At 42.7% G+C, this 18,068-nt stretch overlaps 1 protein-coding gene across 1 annotated transcript in view; it reads right to left on the bottom strand.

The window, feature by feature from the left end:
• Positions 1 to 2,132: 2,132 nt before the first annotated feature.
• The window catches only part of LOC121880183 (cadherin-related family member 1-like), a 264,458-nt gene continuing 248,522 nt past the window's right edge, over positions 2,133 to 18,068 (bottom strand). Inside the window, exons 17-19 of the mRNA XM_042387311.1 lie at positions 16,719 to 16,971; positions 4,503 to 4,706; positions 2,133 to 2,297 (exon numbers count right to left, since the gene is read on the bottom strand). Of these exons, the coding sequence (XP_042243245.1) occupies positions 2,133 to 2,297; positions 4,503 to 4,706; positions 16,719 to 16,971 (622 nt within the window). The remainder of the gene's footprint in view (positions 2,298 to 4,502; positions 4,707 to 16,718; positions 16,972 to 18,068) is intronic.

Consider the following 18,068-nt stretch of genomic DNA (forward strand, 5'->3'; position numbering starts at 1 on the left):
ACATCTCACGAGCGTTTTTCGGTTTATCCTGGTAGTTGCCCTCTTACGGTGATGGCTGGTGGCCCCACTCAGCTGGAGGCAGCTATAGCGCGATATTCCCCATTTTATGGTTTGAGCTCTTTCCTTCTACTATTTTCCTTTTTTTCGCTCTGGCCTAGGGACCTGCACCCTCAAAGTGTTTTTCGTCCTGCGGTCCCCCCCTGTAACTGTTGCCTCCCTCCAGAGATTGTGGACACGAAGGGTTGGGCAGCTCTCAAGTCTTTCCAGGAAACATGAACGCGGGTTCCACCCTGAAAGAGGTAACGTCTCCCGCATCCTTCCCGCAATGTGGGCACACGCTTGAAAACACATCTATAAATTGAGGTCTGTACTGAAGTAGGTTTCCCCCAAACAGGGGCTCTGAGAGGCTCAGGAGCCTCCGACACCCAGCATCAAGTGGCTGTGGGAGTGTTGAAATTCTTCTGCTACTTACTCCAACAGGAATAGGTGAAACTCAGACAACAGAAAACCTCTAAAACATCACTTAACACCAGTTAGCATGGGTGCACGCTCTCTAACCGTGACCGCCTGAACCGCCCAACCCAGGCCAGGCCGACAGGCTCCACTGAAAGCGGACCAGCTGCCGGGGCCTTCCGCGAAGCCCTGAAAAGCAAGAACAACGTCATCTCACGTCTATAAGTGAGCAGTCACATACTAGAGTAGGTTTCCCCTGAACGGGGCTCGGGAGAAGCTCGGGAACCACTCTCGACCACCAATCTAGGCTGTGGGAGTGCTGAAATTCCTCTGCTATTTACTCCGGAATAGGTAGGATCTGATAAAATGAAAAAAAAAAACCAGGTTATGGGCGCGTACGCCCTCTAACCGTCACCGCCTGAACCGCCAACCTGACGGCCAGGCACGGCTCCGCACTGAAAGCGGACCAGTTACGGGCCTTCAACGAAGCCCTGAAAAGTAGGAACACTGCCACCACACTCCAACAACTCCACCACCACTGCTACCGCCACTGAGGACAACTGGACGGAGGTGAAAACAGAAACGCCGACGTGCTTTTGGGGAAACGAATGCCGTCAAGCAGCCCAAAGGCACCCATCACCACCACCAGCTCACCTTCAGCGGCACTGCAAATTCCGGATCTCGAAAACGGACGCGAAAATCGACATATGCCGCCATCACAGAGATGGAAAGCTAAATTCACTGGCCAAGTTCTCAGTGCGGCCCAACCTAAAAGGGAGATGATTATTCACCCCAAAGACAAGGACTCCGACCACCCTCGACACTTACTGAAAAATACCACCACCGTTGCATCAACCAAGCTGGACCCCCCCAGAAACTGATGAAGTCGGTGGTCCTCCATTACCCCTGGAGAACCACCCGAAGATCTTAAAAGCCGAGAGATGCTCTCCCCTGTCCGACAAGACGGCCACCGCAAACAAATGCTCTTACGCACTGCTCACCCAGCACCATAGACCTCAAAACCTGGGGATCTGCGAAGTGAGGCCCTTCGTCCCTGAGCCCTGCGGTGCTTCAGATGCCAGAAATACGGGCACCATCAGACAAGGTGCACGTACAAATCTGCGCAGTCTGCGCTGGTCAGAAGCAGCACCTCCTGCCTCGCAAGTTGAAAAATGGGAAAAATTGCTTTAGGTTGTTGCCAACTGCGGGGGCAAACACCTCCTGGAACCCTGGATGCTCCGAGAGGACAAAGAGGTCCAGGCAAACCGACTCAACAGCAAGACCGGCCCCACCGCTTCACACCAGCCCACCAAGTACCTTCGTGTGGGGACCCAAAACCGAAAACAACAAAGTCAACCTCCTCAGCCGGTCAACACCCAAGGTGCAGCTGCCAGTTTCCTGGCCTCACTGAGGCTATATAATCCCCAAGCGGCATACAATGATAGCCACGGAGAAGGCAAAGGCACACAAAGGCACCAGAAGGTGATACGGTATCAGCCTGGCTTAGCCGGGCTAATGGGACACAAGATCAATAAACCAGCTCAAATACTCATGGGGAGCGTCATGCGGGAAGTAGCCACAGCTCCAGCCAATCGGTGGAGGAGCCATGACGGTCTTCATAGGTGACAGCCGAGTTTTACTCTACGCGGAGGCCACCAGGAACCAAAGATACCGTCAGCTCAGAAGAAAGTGGACGTTTCAGCTCCTGAACCGAACCACGGCGGTTTGAAACCACAGAACAAGGAGATGAACCTGATCGGGAGATCGGACTTGGACATATCCATAGAGGATCTCCAGAAGTCCGCGATGAAACAGTGGTGGAAAACGTCAGCACCCTGAACATCCTTTGGAATGATCAGGTCATCAAAAACAAAAACACCTCCAAGCAGCAGCCAAGGACAAGCTTGATGTTATACTGCTACAGAAACACTTCTAAAAGAACACCACTGTTTCAAATTCAGTGGTTTCAAGACATACAGGGCATTTCACGCAGGGTCGACAGGAGGTGTATGATCTTGGTCAAGTCGATCATACCCTCCTCCGGATGTCATGCAGATTTCCATGTGGGGAAACATAGAGACGCAGGCAGTCAATAACCCTCCAGAGAGGGAATTAACTGTTAAAACATATACAAGGCAAAGGCTCACTGGGTTGACTCAATTATTTGCTTCGACGCTGACCACGCCACTCTTGGGGATTTCGCTCTCATCCTTTCTAAGCTCGGTAAGCCCCACAAATGAGATGGATACACCTATACACCATTTCAAGATACACCCGAGATCTGCCTTCTGACGCCGGAGGGCCACCCACATTGGGGGATGAAGGTAGATCTAACCTTCGTCTCAAGTGCACTGCAGCCTTCGGTTTCTTGGTTGCACCCCACGCTGACCAGTGGCGGCTTTGCCTGTGGGTGTCGCGCTCCGCAGGAGATGGAGATACAATGCAAAGGCGGACTGGGACTCTTTTGGAACATCTGGCTAGGTGGCGCGAAAAATCACAGCCGGCTGGTGAGCACCGTGGTTAGACAACCCTCCACCAACAGTTGGTCGAGGCGTTTCGCAAGCGGCAGAAGGAGGCTTTCCAAAAACAAAAGCCACATCAAGACAGTACAATGATTACTGGTATTACTGTCGGTTGAAAGAACTCAGCCACGGAGTGAACATGGCAGAAGAAACTATGGGAACCCACGGACACAAACAGACATCTCCTGCAAGACATAGTCAAGGATACCAGGAAGAAGGAAAAGAAATCAAAAGCGCAAGCTGGCTCAAGTGGTGCTCCGAAGAACAGCACCTCCCTCGTCAAATGTGGGCCCATATCCGAAGGGCATCTGGGAAAGGAAAGCAACACCTCCCACCATCATCCCATCCAAACCCAGAAGAGGAAGCTGAGGAAGACTTGTAAAACTCTTCTCCGACCGAGCAGCAACGAAAAACCTCCAGAGACAGGGGAGAGAACAACGGCGTCTGCGACGGAGCCAATTTGAATGATCGAAGAGGCCTGCAATGGTGAAGATGACACCGACAGACCCTCAACCAAAGCAAGAACCCCAGAAGTCGATATAAAACGAAGCAAGGACACACCAGGGCCAACAGGATAACGGTCCGTTTCACATGCCAGAAGCTGGGCTGCAGGCTCTCAAACAACTCTCTACTACAAGGAACACCTGACTGCACATATAATATATGTTTACATATATATATATATATATATATATATATATATATATATATATATATATATATATATATATATATATATATATATATATATATATATATATATATATATATATTTTGCTTTCATAAGGAAGAAGAAAACACAGGGTTTAAAAGCGCTTTTTTGTAATTCACATCTTCAGGGTTAAGTCTGTACTCACCTGATCATAGCACCTTCTGTGATTTACTTGCATATATATATATATATATATATATATATATATATATATATATATATATATATATATATATATATATATATATATATATATATATATATATATATATATATATATATATATATATATACAACTCGTATCCATTCCAATGCGACAGTATCCTAACAACCAAACAGCGGCCGAGAGCGTCTGAATGCCACAGTATCCTAGCAACCAGCCACCTGCTCTGTCTTCTTAACGGAATTGAAACGGGTTTTGCTTGACTGCTGTGTATATAATCTGTATATAAATTAAGATTCATTCTGTTTTCGGTTCTGAACACATAGCACCTCCTCCAAGCAAGCTCATCGCTGTCCAGCTCTCATTCAACCTGGAGGCAGCAACAGGCAGCATCTCCTACTTGGCGTCCTGCATCTACCTACTTCATAAGCTACTCACGACGGCATCTCCAGCACCGGAGCTGGCTGCCATATAACATATTATGTGAAAACCACCACCTTGAGGTTTCCATCCATCCCTGGTGCTGACATAATATCACGAAACCCTACAAATGGTGACTCGGAGGTTGGCACTCACACAGGATGGAGGAAACTGACCGCTCAGTCTTCAAGCAGCATAGAAAACTGGCATCACAGAAGCAGCTCTGCTTTACTCTGGCAGACGCAGCTCCTCTTCCGGCACCACATCCTGCCGACCTTGCACCCGTCCTGCTCAGGCGTAGACCCCGGTAGCAGTAACCCCTGCGCGGCTCTGTTCCTGATTTGGGACCCACACCCCTCTTTTTCTCCCTCAGGTACTCCCTGCTAATGTCCTGCGCCTTGCTTGCTGTCGTGGACAACTGCTGTCGCGAGCCCTCCTGTATATGTAATATGTAATTAACGGTTTATTGAGAAAAGTTCTGCAGCGAGGCTAATATACGTGGGCATAATGACTTATTACATACATTGGTGGTTTTAACAAAGCCTTCATTAGAGAATGGTGAAGGAACATATGTGAACATACAGATTAATGTAGGTGTTGAACAGCAAACTCGTAGTGTAGTAACTCCCTCCCAGATGGTATGAGGGCCTCGTGGTGTAGTAATTCCCTCACAGATGGTGTTATGAGGGGCCTCACGTGGTGTAGTAATTCCCTCTCACAGATGGTGTTATAGGGGCCTCTCCGTGGTGTAATAATTCCTCACAGATGGTGTTATGAGGGCCTCTAGTGGTGTAGTAATTCCTCACAGATGGTGTTATGAGGGGCCTCGTGGTGTAGTAATTCCCTCACAGATGGTGTTATGAGGGGGCCTCACGTGGTGTAGTAATTCCCTCACAGATGGTGTTATGAGGCCTCGTGGTGTAGTAATTCCTCTGAATGTTCAGGTGTTATGAGGGGCCTCACGTGGTGTGGTAACTCCTTCACATATGGTGTTATGAGGGCGTGGTGTGGTAATTCCTCACAGATGGTGTTATATGAGTGGGGTATGTGGTTCTGGAGAGCCTTCCTATCGTGAAGCGGATTAACACATCGCTGGTAGTTGGGTCTCTCATGGGCCGTTTATCACTGGGTACCTGGGACCTCACTGTGTGAAAGGTCAACTTGGTACCACTGTTACTATTGATTTGTTCTCTCTTAAGCACTGTTCACCACTGTTCACCTCCTGTTTGACACTGGTTCCTTTCTTTCCTAAATGAAATAGTAACTTCTGGCGTGTAACTTGTTGATATTCGGTGGGGAGTAGGGTTCAGGAGAGTTGGTATGGGCCATAACAGTTGACCTGGCTGCTCTGAGAGGAGCGCCAGGTAAGTCTTGCCGGTCTGCTGACGCAGCTTCTGACCCAGGCACACACCCAGCAGCGCATCTGACGACTCTGTACCTGCCGTGAGGAAGCACAACATTCATCGCCACACACCCTTTTCTCTCCTCAGATACTCCCTGCTAATGTCCTGCACCTGCTGCTGTCGTGGACAGCTGCTGTCACGAGCCCTCTATCCGCTTCTGCTGACGCAGCCTGCTCCTGACCCAGGCCCCACCCAGCAGGCGCATCTGACGACTCTGTACCAGCCGTGAGGAAGCACAACATTCATCGCCTCCACACACCCTTTTCCCCCTTTCTCCCACAGATGAGTGTGTATCTAGACAGTTGCATCAGCGACGACAGGCCATCCACGCCATCGCCGTTGTCTCCATGGGCATGCGCGTTCTGCCTCACATGTGCTAAGCAACTCTACAGACAACAGTCTCTACACCGCCTGGAGAATATTGTGGGACGTCTCTAACTGCATATCCGCATTCCTATTGCGACAGTATCCCAGCAACAAAACGGGCGGCAGGGGGCGTCACCAGATTCCCACAGTAACCTAGCAACCAGCCACCTGCTACGTCTTCACTAAACAGAGTCGAGAAACCGGCGGGTTTACTTCCGGCTGCTGTGTATATAAGCTCTGTCTCTCCATTAAGATTCATTCTGGCCTCGGTTCCTGGACACACCTCCTTCAAGCAAGCTCCTCGCTGTCCAGCTCTCATTCAACCTGGAGGCCAGCAGGCAACATCTCCTCTAACAAGCTCCCCATCTACCTCCTTCAACACGCTACTCACCGAACGTGTCTACTGGGCAGCTCCTCACCACAGCATCTCCAGCACCAGACTGGCTACCATATAACATATTATATAAGAAAACCACCACCTTAGAGTTTCCATCCATCCATCCTGAGTGCTGACAACATAATATATATATATATATATATATATATATATATATATATATATATATATATATATATATATATATATATATATATTATATATATATATATATATATATATATATATATATATTTATTTATTTATTTTTATATATATATATATATATATATATATATATATATATATATATATATATATATATATATAAATATATATATATATATATATATATATATATATATATATATATATATATATATATATATATATATATATATATATGTATAAAAAAATGCCATTGTGAGTTTATTTTCTCTTCATCCTGGTGTGAGATCTCCATGTACGTATGCATGTGACTAACAAGAAAGTTGACACAACAAAGAGAAATTAGACAACTGGCCACACACACTATGCTACAGAGCCATTAAAAATGGCTTGTGCCCAGGTGAGCTAATGCCCATACAAAAAATAAATAAATAAAAATACATGCGGCCACTGTACTCATCTTAACTGGGCGTGCCCCACACGATTGCAGTCTCGTTAATAGTGTGTGTAGGCAAAACCAATGATTGCACAATCACCATGATTGTGCAATCATGACTGACCATCTATGGGGGGCTCTGTACATGCTATAGATAGATAGACAAGTGATCGTGGGCACTTCGTGCCAGTGGCGAGTCCGGTGGTACAGTTTACCGAGGTTGTTATAATCATGGTCGTGGTTGTTATAATCTTGGTCATGGTTTTTATAATCATGGTCATGGTTGTTATCATGGTCGTGGTTGTTATAATCATGGTCATGGTTTTTATAATCATGGTCATGGTTGTTATAATCATGGTCGTGGTTGTTATAATCATGGTCATGGTTTTTATAATCATGGTCATGGTTGTTATAATCATGGTCGTGGTTGTTATAATCATGGTCGTGGTTGTTATAATCATAGTCGTCGTTGTTATAATCATAGTCGTGGATGTTATAATCATGGTCGTTGGTTACTTATATTCTGGTCGTGGTTGTTATAATCATGGTCGTGGTTGAGATAATCATAGTCGTGGTTGTTATAATCATGGTCGTGGTTGTTATAATCATGGACGTGGTTGTTATAATCATGGTCGTGGTTGTTATAGTAATCATAGTCGTGGTTGTTATAATCATGGTCGTGGTTGTTATAATGGTCGTGGTTGTTATAATCATGGTCGTGGTTGCGATAATCATGGTCGTGGTTGTTATAATCATGGTCGTGGTTGTTATAATCATGGTCGTGGTTGTTATAATCATGGTCGTGGTTGTTATAATCGCGGTCGCGTTGCGAGGTCTTGGTCGCTATGGTAATCATATCGGTTATAATCATGGTCCCGGTTGTTATAATCATGGTCGTGGCAGTAATGCGGTCGGTTGTTATAATCATAGTCGTGGCGTTATAATCATGGCCGTGGTTGTTATAATCATGGTCGTGGTTGTTATAACTGCGGTCGGCTATTATAATCATGGTCGTGGCTAAGTTAAGTAATCATGGTCGTGGCTGCGATAATGGCGGTCCTGGTTGTTGGTAATCATGGTCGTGGTTATAATCATGGTCGGGTTGCGATAATCATGGTCGTGCTGTTATGCAATTGGCGGTCGTGGTTGTTATAACTGCGTATCGTGGGTTGTTATAATCATGGTCCTGGTTGGCCAGGAATTCATAATGCTGTTATAATTTACAGTCGTGGTTGTTATACCATGGTCGTGGTTGTTATAACTGGTGGTCGGGTTGTTATAATCATGGTCGGTTGTTATAATGGTGCTCGTTATATAACTGGGTGGTCCTGCTGTTATAATCATATCGGGTTATAATCATAGTCGTGGCTGTTGGTAATCGCGTCGTGCTGTTATAATCATGGCTCTGTGGTTGCGACAACAAGTGGTCCTGGTTGTTATAACCGCGGTCGTGGTTGTTATAACTGCGGTCGTTGCGATAATCATGGTCCCGGTTATAATCATGGTCGGGTTGTTATAACTGTACGGTTGTTATAATCATAGTCGTGGTTGTTATAATCATAGTCGTGGGTTGCGATAATCGCGGTCGTGGTTGCGTCTGGCGTCGGCGCGTTGTAATCATGGTCGGGTTGTTATAATCATGGTCCTGGTTGTTATAACTGGGCGGTCGCCATGGTAATCATAGTCGTGGTTGTTATAATCGCGTTATAATCTGGCGGTCGTGGTTGTTGGTAACTCGGGCGGTCGGGTTGTTATACCGCGGTCGTGGCTTATAATCGCGGTCCTGGGTTGTTGTAATCATGGTCGTGGTTGTTATAATCATAGTCGGGTTGTTATAACTGGCGGTCATGGTTGTTATAATCATGGTCGTGGGTTATGTATAACTGGCGGTCCTGGTTGTTGCAATCATGGTCGTGGTTGTTATAAATGGCGGCGGGTTGCCATAATCGCGTCCTGGCTATATAACTGGTCGTGGTTGTTATAATCATGGTCGGTTGTTATAATCATAGTCGTGGTTGTTATAATCATGGTCGTGTTGTTATAACTGGCGGTCGCGGGTTGTTAAGTAATCATGGTCGCTACAGAATCGCGGTCGTGGTTGCGATAATCATGGTCCTGGTTGTTGTAATCATGGTCGGGTTGTTATAATCATGGTCGGTTAGCAGTAATCTTGGTCCTGGGTTGTTATAACGCGGTCGTGGTTGTTATAATCATGGTCGGGCGCGGCACCGCGGTCGTGGTTGTTATAATCATGGTCGGTTGTTATAACTGCGTATCGGGTTATGGCACCGCGGTCCCAGTTGTTGGCACCGCGGTCGTGGTTGTTATAACTGCGGTCGTGGGTTATAATCATGGTCCTGGGTTGTTGGTAATTCGCGGTCGTGGTTGTTATAACTGGGCGGTCGTGGCTGCGATAACTGGGCGGTCGTGGTTGTTATAATCATGGTCGTGGTTATAACTGGCGGTCGTGGTTGCTATAATCATGGTCGTGGTTATAAAACGTCGGGTTGTTATAATCGGGCGGTCGTGGCTTAAGTAACTGGGCGGTCGTGCTGTTGCGGAATTATGCGAGGAATTGCGGTCCTGGTTGTTATAACCGCGGTCGTGGCTGCGATAACTGCGTCGTGGTTGCTATAACTGGGCGGTCGTGGTTGTTAACTGGCGACGTGGTTGTTATAATCAGTATTTGTGTTGCTTATAACTGCGGTCAGAGTTGTTATGGCGGTCGTGGTTGGTAATCATGGTCCCGGTTGTTATAACTGGCGGTCCTGGTTGTTATGTTCATGGTCCTGGTTGTTATAATCATGGTCCTGGGTTGTTATAACTGGCGGTCCTGCCAGCAACTGCTATCCTGGTTGTAATAATCATGGTCCTGGTTGTTATAATCATGGTCCTGGTTGTTATAATCATGGTCCTGGCTGTTATAATCATGGTCCTGGCTGGCCAACTGCGGTCGCGTTATACCGATGGACGGGTTGCAGTAACTGCTGGTCGCGGTTGTTATAATCATGGTCGCCGGGTTGTTATAATCATAGTCGTGGTTGTTATAATCATGGTCGTGGTTGTTATAATCATGGTCGTGGTTGTTATAACTGGGCGGTTGTGGTTGTTATAACTTTTCATATTTTGTGTTGTTATAACTGGGCGGCTCGAAGGTGCGTAATCATGGTCCAGGTTGTTAAGTAATCATGGTCCTGGTTGTTATAATCATGGTCCCAGTTGTTATAATCTGGGCGGTCCTGCTGGGCCACTGGCGGTCGCAGTTATAATCATGGACGTGGCTGTTATGTATCATGGTCGCGTTGTTATAAATTTGGCTGCTGTTATAACTGGTATTTGTGGTTGTTATAATCATGGTCGTAGTTATTAGAATCATGGTCGGGTTGTTATAATCATGGTCCTGGTTAAGGTAATCATGGCCCTGCTGTTGGCACCGCGGTCCTGGTTGTTATAACTGGTGGTCCTGGTTGTTATAATCATGGTCCTGGTTATAATCATGGTCCTGGTTGTAATAATCATGGTCCTGGTTGTTATAATCATGGTCCTGGTTGTTATAATCATGGTCCTGGTTGTTATAATCATGGTCCTGGTTGTAATAATCATGGTCGCGGTTATAATGATGGACGTGGTTGTTATAATCATGGTCGCGGTTGTTATAATCATGGACGCGGTTGTTATAATCATAGTCGTGGTTGTTATAATCATGGTCGTGGTTGTTATAATCATGGTCGTGGTTGTTATAATCATGGTTGTGGTTGTTATAATCATATTTGTGGTTGTTATAATCATGGTCCTGGTTGTAATAATCATGGTCCTGGTTGTTATAATCATGGTCCTGGTTGTTATAATCATGGTCCTGGTTGTTATAATCATGGTCCTGGTTGTAATAATCATGGTCGCGGTTATAATGATGGACGTGGTTGTTATAATCATGGTCGCGGTTGTTATAATCATGGACGCGGTTGTTATAATCATAGTCGTGGTTGTTATAATCATGGTCGTGGTTGTTATAATCATGGTCGTGGTTGTTATAATCATGGTTGTGGTTGTTATAATCATATTTGTGGTTGTTATAATCATGGTCGTGGTTGTTATAATCATGGTCCAGGTTGTTATAATCATGGTCCAGGTTGTTATAATCATGGTCCAGGTTGTTATAATCATGGTCCAGGTTGTTATAATCATGGTCCTGGTTGTTATAATCATGGTCCTGGTTGTTATAATCATGGTCGAGGTTGTTATAATCATGGTCGTGGCAGGGCCAGATTCAGGAGTGGGCAAAGTGGGCAGCTGCCCAGGGGCCTCCACAATCTGGGGGCCTTCACATGTGCAGTAGTAGCTATATCAGGGCTGGTCGACTTGAAACCACATGAATGACTCCAGTCATGTCTCACTTTTGTGTGTGTGTGTGTGTTGGGAATTTGTACACTATCAATAAATATACAGTTAATTAAAAATGTATTAATGTTCTAATTTCCTCAATATAACTGCATATGGCTTCAAAATTCAACAAAGAAGTGTTCAAATTTCAAAATTTTCCCGGGGGGCTTACAGCACCCCCCGGAACTCCCAGATGTTTAGGCTCGCTTCACTCGTCACCCCACCCTCTTGGGTAGTTATTATGAGGGGGGGCCTCCACAAAGAGGCTGCCCATGGGCCTCCACAGGTCTAAATCCGGCACTGGGTCATGGTTGTTATAATCATGGACGTGGTTGTTATAATCATATTCGTGGTTGTTATAATCATGGTCCTGGTTGTTATAATCATGGTCCTGGTTGTTATAATCATGGTCCTGGTTGTTATAATCATGGTTGTGGTTGTTATAATCATGGTCGAGGTTGTCATACTTACAGTATCTAATATACTATAAGAAGGAATAGAATAAAGGTTAGAATAATTAGTTAAAGAAATATTCGCCGTAAGGAAAGGTCAAAATCACAAAAAAAAAATTATTATGAATCACCGATGATCATTCCGAGATAAATTATATTATGACGAGAAGTGACCTTGATTCTGGTTAGATTAGTCACCATCTGCTTAAGTCATCACCTGTGTTAAGTCATCATAGTAATCATCTACATTAGTCAGTTTTAGGCCCATCTCACATGACTGACCGACCATTGATATTCTTTCCACGCGTGGGTGTTAGTTTTCAATGCGTCTTATTATTTACGCTGTTTGATGTAAGACCTCCTACCCTCACTGACGCAGCTATGGTCAATTTGGTGTTACAGGTTGTACCTCTCTAGTCCGGCAACCTAGGGACCTCACCAGTGCCGGACCATGGAAATTCACCCTTTTCCTGGATAGATAGTGACTTGTGCTTATGCTTGGAAGCACTAGCAACACTTTCTCTGCATCATGGTCTCTTTGAAGGGTTAAATGTCGTATAGTAGCTTCTCAAATTTCGCGAGTTTATAATTCTTAACGTATTTTATTGGAACACAAAAATTAAATAAATAAAAATTTTGACGGCGGAAACTTGAATTTTGACGGGTTTGAACGGCCCGCCAACGTGCAGACGACGTGCATAATTGTGTAAACAGCGTCATTTCTCTTATGTACAAAAGATTCATTATTGTTTATTACTGAATGACTTTTTTATTGAATTAATGTTTGTGTGCAAAATGAGCAATACAATTCATTAATAATACGTAGAATATTAAAACACTCGAGGAAATGACACAGCATTGTTTTCGTTGATTACAAAACCAGTGACTGACTGGTTCTACATATAAAACTGAAGAAAATAAGACCTTGGTTGTAGCTGTAGTAAAATTAATATGGTTGTTTTAAGTACTGTAATGTTATTTAATGTTAATAAATGGAACAATAGAAGTAGCTAACGATAATGGTAAAGAAAAAAGAGAGATCGCGTATGTAAGTGCGCATGCGCACATGTGAAAACATATCGTCATTACTTTACATAAGAATATGAAAGCAACACTTATTTACTGTTCATATATTCATATATATATTAATTAATGTTTCTGAATTTGTTTTCATTGAATTAATGTGTGTGTGTGTGCAAAATTAACAATACAATTTATTAATAATACGTGGAATATTAGAGGAGACGAGACGGCTGCCGGCATTGTTTATGTTAAAGCTTACAAAACCAGTGACTGATTGGTTCTACATATAAAACTGAAGAAAATAAGACCCTGATTTTAGCTGTAGTAAAATTAATGTAAAAGAATGAATATGGTTGTTTGAAGTACCGTATATACCCGTGTATAGCACGAGGTTTTAAGACCAAATTTTTTGGCAAAAAGTTGGGGGTCGACCTCTATACGGGTAATAGTTTTGTTAGGTTGAAAAATATTTACCAGTAACTACCAGTAAACAATGGAAACAACGCACCACCCGCTGTGAGTGTCGGTACAGTTGCCAGGGAAGATCTCTTGCGTCATCATAGCAAGCCCAAAGTAGCCAAATGCATGGTATGGTATGCACAGGACGATGTAAAACATAAAGTATTCAATTTTAAAAGTTTATTTATAGATACATAAATTTTTGTTAATTAAATTTGAAACATCAATCTTTGTTAATTATATTTGAAACAAAAGAAAAATACGATACCTTATTTCTAAATATTTTCATTAAAATATTACATCACAAGTATATTTTACCTTAACTGTGCCTGAATGAATATATTCTCAGAAATAAATATGGAAATGTAATATTTTTGCTGAAATGACGTATGTATTACAGTGGAAAGTGGGATATAATCATGACGAAAACAATGACTTTCGCTTTCTTTCGTTGTTCAAAAGATTTTACCGTAATCGCTTTTCGAATGGTTTTCAGTTAAAAAACTGTTGTATTACAATAATATTCTATCCTAATTGACTTGAATAAATACTACGATACCATATTTCTGAATATTTTCATTAAAATCCATCAAAATCATTTTCCTTGTCATCATCTGCAGCACCAAACAGCTCCTCCCAGTCCTCTCCTTGAACAGCATCGTCATATGGATCAACACCATCATCAGCCATAGGATCATCAATATCTTCATCCTGAATCACGCTCTCATTAGCCTCATAATCCCACAACAAGTCGTCTTCTGTTCCATCAAGAGCATTCGAAATCCACATTTCTTAAAAGATTTCACCACAATTTCTGGTCTGATTGCATCCCAGGCCTCTACAATCCATTCACATAATGTTGCTAGTGATGGAGCTTGGATGTTGCCTCCCTTTGTGTATGTCTTATCGCCTTCTATCATCCAGTTGTTCCACTTCACTCTTACCGCATCTTTAAATGGTTTGTTTATGGAAACATCCAGTGGTTGGACAAGACTTGTTAATCCACCAGGAATCACAGCTGTATCAGTGTTTTCCTTCCTAATCCCAGCAGTAACACTGTCAACAAGATGTGACCGAAACATATCCCACACAAGAAGACTTTTTTCTTTGCGCAGTCCCCCTGGTCTAAAGTTGCAGACTTTTTTAAGCCATATTTGTATGCCGCCTTCATCCATCCACCCTTTCTCGTGCACATGGATGATTATACCTTTTGGAAAATTTTGCTTTGGAATTGTTTTCCTTTTAGATATTACCATAGGCGTCAGCTTTGTGCCGTCAGCCATACATGATAGCACAACTGTGAATCTTGATTTTTCATGTCCAGTAGTTTTAACTAAAATTGTTTTTTCACCAACTATATTCACTGTTTGACTGATTGGCATATCAAAAATCATGGGCGTTTCATCCATGTTTCCAATACACGAAAGTCTATATGAATTCTTCTTCCGTGTTTGATTATGAACCTATGAAATTCAATAACCTTGTCATCAAGTTCTTGTGGAAGACGCTGTGATATTTTCGTTTTCCGTCTCAGTACAAAATCATTTCTTTTCATAAATCTTGTGCACCAACCATGACTCACTTTAAAATCTGTGATGCCTAATTTCCTTGCTAGTTTCAAGGCAAAGATTCGAATTGATCCTCGGGAACATAAGAACATAAGAACATAAGAATGGAGGAAACTGCAGCGGGCCTATTGGCCCATACTGGGCAGTCCCGTTTACACCCAACCCCTATTGCTCATATGAGCATCCAACCTATGTTTGAAGCAATTCAGCGTATTCGAGTTAATGATGATATTTGGTAACTTGTTCCATTCATCCACTACTCTGTTTCCAAACCAGTGTTTACCTATTTCACGCCTAAATCTAAATTTGTCTAATTTAAAACCATTGTTACGAGTTCGCTCCTGGTTGGATAGTTTGAGTACCTTTGTAATGTCCCCTTTGTTTAGCCCTGCCTTCCACTTATACACCTCTATCAGGTCGCCCCTCGCTCTACGTCTCTCGAGGGAGTGCAAATTAAGATGCTTTAACCTGTCTCTATACTCAAGGTTCCTAATGCCCGGGATTAGTCTTGTCATTCTCCTCTGAATTCTTTCCAAGGATTCTATATCCATTCTGTAATACGGTGACCAGAACTGAACTGCATAATCCAGGTGTGGTCTCACAAGAGCAAGATACAGTTTTAGGATGACCTCGCTAGTCTTGTAACTAACACTCCTTTGTATGAACCCAAGTACTTTATTAGCCTTGTTACGAGCAAAAACACATTGTTTACTTGGCTTAAGGTTCCTACTTATCATTACTCCTAAATCTCTCTCGCAGTCGGATTTCTCTATGGCATCGTTGTTCATCTGGTATCTGGTTTCCCTGTTTACATCTCCTATACTGAGTACTTTACATTTGTCGACTTGAATTTCATCTGCCATTTTTCCGACCATTCGAAAAATTTGTTTAGATCTTCCTGTAGTTTTGCCGAGTCCTCGTCAGATTTGATAACACGTCCTATTTTAGTGTCATCAGCAAATTTACTTATGTTGCTGTCTATGCCGATATCTATGTCGTTTATGTATATAATAAACAATAATGGTCCAAGTACTGAGCCTTGGGGAACTCCACTTGTGACGTTGCTCCCATGGGACTTAGTGCCGTTAATGCTCACTCGCTGTTTCCTGTCCTGTAACCACGCCCTAATCCATTTAAGGATGTCACCTTTGATGCCATGAGCTTCTACCTTTCTAATTAGTCTTTCATGGGGGACTCTGTCGAAGGCTTTACTGAAGTCGAGATATACCACATCATAATTGTGCCCCTCATCCACCGATTCGAAAACTGATGAAAAGAATGTTAATAGATTAGTTAGGCAAGAACGTCCGCTTGTGAAGCCATGCTGGGAATCATTGATCAATCGGTGCTTCTCCAGGTGATTTCAAATAGAGTTTGAAATGATTGCTTCCAGTAATTTGCCTACTATTGATGTTAGACTGATTGGGCGGTATTTAGAGGATAGTGATCTATCCCCCTTCTTGAAAATCGGTCTTACATTCGCTATCCTCCAGGATTCTGGTACTACACCTGTTTTTAAGGACATGTTAAACAACTTTGCTAAGGGCATACTAAGCTCTTCCTTACATTCCTTTAATACTCTGGCAAATATCTCATCAGGACCAGGTGACTTATTAGGCTTTAATTTGTCTATTTGCTTACTAACATCGTTACTAGTCACTACTATCTCACTTAATTTGTTTTCTTCACTATCTCTGAATAGAGTCGGTGCCTCGGGTATCATGTTTAAATTTTCGGTGGTGAAAACTGTTGAAAAATATTTATTCAAATTATTGCTCATTTCTCCATCGTTATCAGTGAGCTCGCCAGAGTCTGACCGTATTGGTCAGTCGGTTTTCACTGACATACTTTGCCACTTCAACTTCCAACTGTGGCCACTTGTTACACTTTCCTCTGTTAACACATTTGTTTTTCGGCAAAAGCTTAAGTTGTGCAGAGAGCTTTTTCCAGTCTCTAACACTTTTTTCGGAAACCTTAAATTCCCTTGCTGCTGCACAGTTGTTAGTCTGTTCTGCATATTCAATCACTCTCAGCTTGAACATAGCTGTGAACTTTCTTCTTGAATCCATGCTGAAGAGAATATGGGTCAAGCACGTCTACACTGTAACAAGACACAATTTGAAATATACACGTGGGCTAATCGTGATGACATAATATGATGTGAGTCAGGTCATCTACACACAGTTGCCAGTTTCAAAACTTTCCTTTTAAAATTTTAAGTTACCGAGTATTTCTTTTCCCAAATCATTTTACAATACTGTAGGTAAAACAGTATACTATTGTGCAAACTCCACAGAAAAAAAATTAATAAATGGAGACACCAAAAATGTAAAAAAAAAAAAATGCTGTCTGACTTGCAACACTGTTGGTAGGGTCAGGTGGGTCTAACGGCACCTGCCAGGACCCGGTAATCAAATTTATAACAGTATCTAACCTCAATTACTGTAGTTTATCTGATGTAGGCAATATGAAGTAAAAAATACCAGTTAAAGTGAGAAATTGGAAGAGAATAAACAAGAAAGATGTTGGGCTATTTTTGGTAGGGCTGAGGGAGAGAATACCAGCTGTTTGGTCTTTTTTGGCGGGAGAGTCACGCAAATATCCTTACTAGTATTTTTTTGGTGTCTTCTGTATTTTTAAAAATGAATACTTGTAAATTAAAAGTACCGTAACATTGTATTATATACAAACTTGTCATATTTCTGGAAAATAAGAAGCAAGAAAATAAGAATATACCGGTAAACACAATTTCAACGTACGCTAAAATTAAAAGCTGCTTAAGAAGGGCCGATGCAAAAACAAAGCCTCTGCGACCAGGGCTCTGCCGTATCAGCTAGACGGTACACGTGTTTTTCGAATCGTTTTCAGTTAAAAAACTTTTACATCACAAGTGAATTAGGATAGAATATTATTGTAATATAACAGTTTTTAACTGAAAACCATTCGAAAGGCGATTACGGTAACATCTTTTCAACGAAAGAAAGCGAAAGTCATTGTTTTTGTCACGATTTTATCCCACTTTCCACTGAATACGTACGTCATTTCAGCAAAAATATTACATTTCCATATTCTCAGAAATAAATAGTAGTTTTGCTGAAACGTGATGTATTTCAATGTAAATTAGGATATACTACATGCAGAAAACAAAAGACTTTACCTAACCTTCC

Source organism: Homarus americanus, unplaced genomic scaffold (genome assembly GCF_018991925.1).
Source record: "Homarus americanus isolate GMGI-L3 unplaced genomic scaffold, GMGI_Hamer_2.0 scaffold30108, whole genome shotgun sequence".
Taxonomy (NCBI): Eukaryota; Metazoa; Arthropoda; class Malacostraca; order Decapoda; family Nephropidae; genus Homarus; species Homarus americanus.